Here is a 6,422-nt window from a genome sequence, read left to right as displayed (position 1 = left end):
ATTTCTACATGTGGGGGTGACTGCGTGTTCCTCTTTGAGGATCTGCATGAATGTGTCCTTTTTGCGAGATTTCTCTTCCCATTCGTCTTACATCTCTCTCACTAGTTAAGTGTTCCCCATCTCTGTGCCTCCTCTATTCATTCTCTCTCACCAAATGAGCTTCTAAGCACCAGTCTCCCTCTGCCATCAGATTGGCTGTTTTCACTGCACAGTTCTCTTCTCACCCCGTACTTGCTTTCTTCCCCTGCCTTTCTCTGCCTGCTTTTGTCACAGTCTCATTGCTTGCTGACTTGGAGGCTAGGGCTGGTCTTCACTTACTCTCTCCCTTCCTAATTTCTAGCCCCAGTGGGCAACCCTGTCTTAGCCCTGGCTGACCTCCACAGTGAATCATCATGTTCCTGCTACTTTCCTGACCCCTATACTCAGCCTGGAATTATTGTAGGAGATAGCAAGAGCATTCAGAAGAGTCAGTTGGTTACCAGTGCCTTGGCGTTTACTCTTTTATGTCTTAGTTCCTTAGCTGGGGGTGGGGTTTGATAGGGAAGGGGTGGTATAGCTAGAATGCGAACTAAGAACTTCTCCATCTGCTTTACTTTTTCTTTCGTTGACAAAATGTCACCTTTTCTACTCCAAACTGACCAAGAAGTTGTATTTGCCGTTTGTGGCTACTCACGTCCTACTGCCCAGCCAAGGGACCCTATAACATCTCAGTCCAATGAGTTGGTTGAAAAGAAGAGAGGGAGAGGTCACTCTCATTTTCATATCACAATTGCCCTTCTTTTTAGCAAGTGTATGAACTCACAGTGCTTTTCTATGAATAAACCATGGATCACATGAAAGATCATTTTTCTTAAAGAAAAAAAATTCCCTAAACCCAGAGGGGACCAGCAAATACTTAACAGGAGATTAGAGATTTCCTGTGAGTGCATATGGTGCGGGGTGACCTGATTCTGTGAAGCAAATGTGATTGTCCTCCTTAAATTCATGTGTTGATTTCTAATTCTATGTGATGGTATTTGGAGGTGGGGCCTTGGCAGGTGATTCAGTTCATGAAGGCAGGGACCTCATGAATGGAATTGGTGCCCCTTCAAAGGGACTGCAGAGAGCTCCCTCATCCCTTCTGTCATGTAAAGACACAGTAAAAAAGATGGCTGTCTATGAACCAGGAAGTCAGCCCCATGGAATCTGCTGACAATTTGACCTTGGATTTTACCATCTCCAGAACTGTGAGAAATCAATTTTCTATGCTACCTACTCTATGGCATTCTGTTTTGACACCCAGATTAGCTAAAGTAGCAGCATATCAACTTGCACATATAATTCTTGGAAACTGTGATGCCAAATCCTTGATGGCAAAAGGTGAATGATCTGCCGGAGACATGAGCCTACATCATCCCTCTTTCCACAATAAACCAGAGAGTCAAAACAGGCAAGAGTGGGTCAAGGTCTTCTAAAAGCCATACCTGAAAGGTTTCCAATAACAGATGACTCGATGGTAATTCAGCCACACAAACAACCACAACAAAAGACACAACTATCCGAGATTTTCAGGATAGCCTCAAAAACACCATCTAATATTAGGGAGTTCAAAAAGGTGAGAAGTTTCAGAAATCAAACTTTATTTATATTTCATTTCATAAACTTGTAATTCTAACACTATTAATAAATGCTAGGGCAGCTGGTGGCATGGAGAGCCTGGAGCACAACAGCTGTCTTTAAAAGCTTTCCTTGCTGTACCCTTTGGAGCCACCTCCTGGTCCCCTCAACCCCTGCCCACCTAAGAGCCCGTTCGGGGCAGCACATTAAGGGCAAACAGCCTGGATGCCCAGTTGCAGACACACATCCATGCCTGGAGGAGAAGATTGCGTCTGAGAGCAGGAGGAGCTGCTGGAACTCTTCTTCCCAGCCTTCTTTTAATGCTCTTGAGCACCACCTGCACAGAGATATACCCCACCAGCATCAGCACAATAAACAGGCCCTGCAGCAGCAGGGCTGTGGTTCTAGTGAATGAGAGAAGCCTCTCTCCAGCGAGGTACAGGAGTCCAGTCTGAATGCCCTGGTCTCCGCCTCCATGTTTGCCACCATGCCCAGGACTAGGGGCAGCATGGGATCTGCTGGCTGGGGCTGTGCTTGTCACCCCCTCCCTCCCACTTCTCTCTCCAGCCACGTTTTCAGCTCCAGCATTAAGGCCAGTGGCTACAGTAGGTGCCATGATTTCAGGCAGCTCCTGGCTGGGTTGGTCCTTGGCTGGAGCTCCCTCCACCTCCAGCGCTCTCTCTGGAGGGGGCTCTTCCCATGCTGGCTTTGGCTCGACAGCTGGTGCCGCAAGTGCTCTTATTTCTGTGTACGCACCAGGAGCTGAAAAAGGAGAAAGGGTCACCAGCATCAGTCACTTTCCACTGGAATTTCCAAACACAGAGACAACCTCACTGAGTTCAAAGGAATTCCAGCCCAAAAGCACCGCCCCCGCAAAGTCTTCCAGGCTGCAGCCACCTCACCATGTGTCTGTGCCTCCATGGGCTCCCGAATCTCCTCCTGGACAAGGACAATGTGCAGAGGCAGCCCCGATGGGATCTCTGGTGTGGCCTGGCCTGCTAGGGCCTGCCCCGGGCTGTCCTGTGGTACCTGGGTGCGCCTTCTTACAAAGGGCCACAGGCGTCTGGGGTGAGGGATGAGCCTTCTTCGGCATCGTCGGAAAAGGCTCTCACTCCCTCCGTTCCTGAAGCAGCAACCTCTCGAAGTGGGGAAGCAACACGAGAACATCTTGCTCTCTTGAGCGTCTCCCACAAAGTGAGCTGGTTACGGCGCTGACTCTAGGATATGGGTGCCTGGTTACCAGAGTTCTAAGTTCTGTTCGTGTGTGTCATCATCGAGGAAGTGAGGTCGCTTCTTTACGGTTCTGTCCCCTAGGCCCCTTCCTTCCATAAGCCTACTCAGGACTCCACTGGGCTGCTGACTACTCACCCTCCCCCCAGGTCAACTCCTTACCCGTACACAGTTATGTCCACCCAGGGTCTGCTTGGACACCTGTGCCTGATGTTCACCAGGGGCCGGATGTCGTCCTCAGGCCTGATGTCCACCTAGGGCCTGATGTCTGCCTTGGCCTATGTCCCTCTTGGGGCCTTGTGTTCACCTGGGGACTGTATCCAGCTGAGGCCTGATGGCCTACTGGGTCTTGTTGTTCACCTAAGGCCTTGTGTCCACCTGGGGTCTGGTGATCACCTGGGGCCTGGGTGTCCACCTGAGGCCGGATGTGCACCTAAGGCCTGAGTTTTCACCTGGGCCTGATGATCACCTGGGGACTTGGGTCTAATGTCTATCTGGAGCCTTGGGTCTAATGTCCACCTGGAGCCTACGTATCTACCTAAGGCATGATGTCTACCTGCGGCCTGATGTCCACATGAGTCTGGTGTTCAACATGGGCCTGCTGTCCACCTAGGGCCTTGGTGTCCATCTGGGGCCTGGTTGTCAACTTGGGGCCTGGTATACACTTTGAGTCCAGGGTCCACCTGGGGACTGATGTCTACCTGGAGGACTGACGTCCTCCTGAGTGAGGTGGGAGGATCTCTGGAGCTCAAGAGGTTGAGAGCACAGTGAGCTGTGATTGTGCCACTGCCCTCCAGTCTGGGTGACAGAGTGAGACCCTGTCTCAAACAAATAAACAAAAAAGCCACACAAATTATATAGCTATACAAAAATATTTTGTTTCTTTTTAACCTTATTCTATGAGCTTTTTTCATTATTTATTTATTTTACTTTTAAACCGTTTGTTGTTAAAAAACAAGACACAACCAGACACTTTTGCCTAAGGCTAAGCAGGGTCAGGATCATCAATTTCACTGTCCTCTACCTCCACATCTTGTCCCACCGGAAGGTCTTCAGGGGCAGTAACAGGCATGGAGCTGTCATCTCCTTGATAAGAATGCCTTCTTCTGGAAACCTCCTGAAGAAACTGCCTGAGGCTGCTTCACAGTTACCTTAAAAAAAAGTAGTAAGCATATACTCTAAAATAACAATAAAAAATATAGGATATTCAATACATAAAACAATAACATCAGCATCTATTATTTTCATCAAGCATTATGCACTGTCGATAATCGTATGTTCACACCCACATCACCACAAACATGTAAGCTCTGTGGTGTCCAATGAATCTGCCTTTCTTTACCTACAACTGTCTTGGTAAATTCTTTTACCACCCATCCCACTGTCCCAGAGAGTCGCTGCTCCCCTACGACACTGAGTAAGGAGGAGATACAGCTGACACCACCTGGAAATATTCCCTGAGGCCAAGCTCAGGCCACAGATTATGGTGAAGCCTCCAACTTCCACACTGTAAGCCACCAGGGGCCTGGTGGCCCCTGTGACCAGGCCACAGGGAGCATCTATGGATCAGGCACTTACAGAGGCCCCAGGGTATACCCCAGCACACTGGAGGCCTCTCCCCACACCCACAACCCCAGGCATGTATACAGGATCCACACTCCTGCCCACAAACACCAGGTAATGCATGAGGGGAAGGGAGGCTGCCTTGAGACTAAGCACTGCCTCACTACCTAAAAGCACTCTGTCATCATGAGGGTGAACCAGAGATTGCCTGGACTGGCCGTTTAATCCATCACTTTGGCCCTTGAGTTACTAACATTGATGCAACTGTCCAAAGTTACTAACTTTGGGTTTTCTGCCCACCTAACTGCCGGAAGCTAAGATGGCAACATCAGTATCAGTCAAATAAAGCAACACGCGTTAACTTAGTGACCACTACACAAGCTCACCAGTACATCCTTCTGGTGCCACCAGGATGCCACTTACTCCTCTACATAAGAGAAAGGATTTTTAAAGTAGAATATGAATTATTGCTTTTAATGGAGATGCCATTATTAAATTTTATAATTGTCCTGCTTTTTCCCAAGTGTGACATATAAACAGTTAAAATTGATTCCAGATCATTGAATCATATGCAATAATTTTTATATACATTATCTGCTGAGTTGAATATTACATAAGTCTTCTCCAACCCATAGGTAGTCTTACAAAGACAGAGGCATATTTTTTAAATGACTGAGCTTGATATCAAACAATATAAAGGCTGTTAAGAATGCTGAGATGGATTTGTTTAATAGATGTCAAACCGGCCTTCTTTCACAGGAAGCGCATATGGCCGCTGCACTTGCACCGGACAATTTATCTGTGTGTCCGTGGACAAGATGTAAAGAAAAACAATGAATAACATCCAAAGCAGTGAAAACATTGCAGCTGGGCTCTGGAATTCTTAGTAGAAACCATGAAAAGGCAATGAAAACACTTAGAGCAATTGCAGGTTAGAAACTGGGATTCACAGGAGCTTAATGGAGCACATGATGTTAAGTGAAGTGAGCCAGGCACAAAAAGACAACTACCATGTGATCTGACTTACGTGGAATGTAAAACAATTGAACTCATGGAAGCAGAGAGTAGGATGGAGGATACCAGGGGCTGGGAGGCAGGGGTTTGGGGAGACGGTGAAAGCGTTCTAAAGTGTAGTTAGACAGGACAAGATTGCGCCACTGCATTCCAGCCTGGGCGACAGAATGAGACTCCATCTCAAAAAAAAGAAAATATTCTTGGTCAGGTGTGGTAGCTCGGCACCTGTAATCCCAGCTACTCAGGAGGCTGAGGGATGAGAACCCCTTGAACCCGGGAAGTGGAGGTTGCAGTGAGCCGAGATCATGCCACTGCACTCCAGCCTGGGCAACAGAGGGAGACTCGGCATCAAAAAAAAAAAAACATTCTTGAATAAAAACACAACACCTTTAATTCCATGCTATTGTCCTTTATATATTAACTTGTAGAAAAAGAAAACATTTATATAATGAAATTTATTATTCTACTTTTGATTAATATGTTCCCCTTTATATCATGCAGTTTACTTCTTAATCAGTCTCCATAATCAACTGCATTTTTTTTGAGATGGAGTCTTGCTCTTGTTGCCCAGGCATGAGTGCAATGGCATGATCTCAGCTCACCTCTGCCTCCGGGGTTCAAGCTGTTTTCCTGTCTCAACCTCCTGAGTAGCTAGGATTATAGGCATGCGCCACCACGCCTGGCTAATTTTGTATTTTTAGTAGAGATGGGGTTTCTCCATGTTGGTCAGGCTGGTCTCGAACTCCCGACTTCAGGTGATTCACCCGCCTCGGCTTCCCAAAGTGCTGGGATTACAGGTGTGAGCCACCGCACCCAGCCATATTTCCTTACAGATATTAAATTTGAAGCATTTGTCTTTTAAGATATCCTTTTGTCAGTTTCACTTACTGATGGCAACTTTCTACGTTGAGTAACATGATTCATCTCTGCTGTCTCGATCTCCTGATCTTGTGATCCACCCACCTCAGCCTCCCAAAGTGCTGGGATTACAGGCATGAGCCACCGCACCCAGCCAATTT

At 47.3% G+C, this 6,422-nt stretch overlaps 1 protein-coding gene across 1 annotated transcript; it reads right to left on the bottom strand.

Moving 5' to 3' along the window:
* Positions 1-1,254: 1,254 nt before the first annotated feature.
* On the bottom strand, positions 1,255-2,942 carry LOC117976541 (CMT1A duplicated region transcript 15 protein-like protein). The gene is made up of 2 exons (XM_055101574.2): positions 2,499-2,942; positions 1,255-2,358 (listed from the first exon to the last, which is right to left on the bottom strand). Exons 1-2 carry the CDS (start codon positions 2,761-2,763, stop codon positions 1,778-1,780), a joined length of 846 nt encoding a protein of 281 aa, XP_054957549.2. The 5' UTR covers positions 2,764-2,942; the 3' UTR covers positions 1,255-1,777.
* Positions 2,943-6,422: the final 3,480 nt, after the last annotated feature.

Source organism: Pan paniscus, chromosome 19 (genome assembly GCF_029289425.2).
Source record: "Pan paniscus chromosome 19, NHGRI_mPanPan1-v2.0_pri, whole genome shotgun sequence".
NCBI lineage: Eukaryota > Metazoa > Chordata > Mammalia > Primates > Hominidae > Pan > Pan paniscus.
Note: the sequence above shows the minus strand (reverse complement) of the source record. Positions and strands in the feature narration are given on the sequence as shown.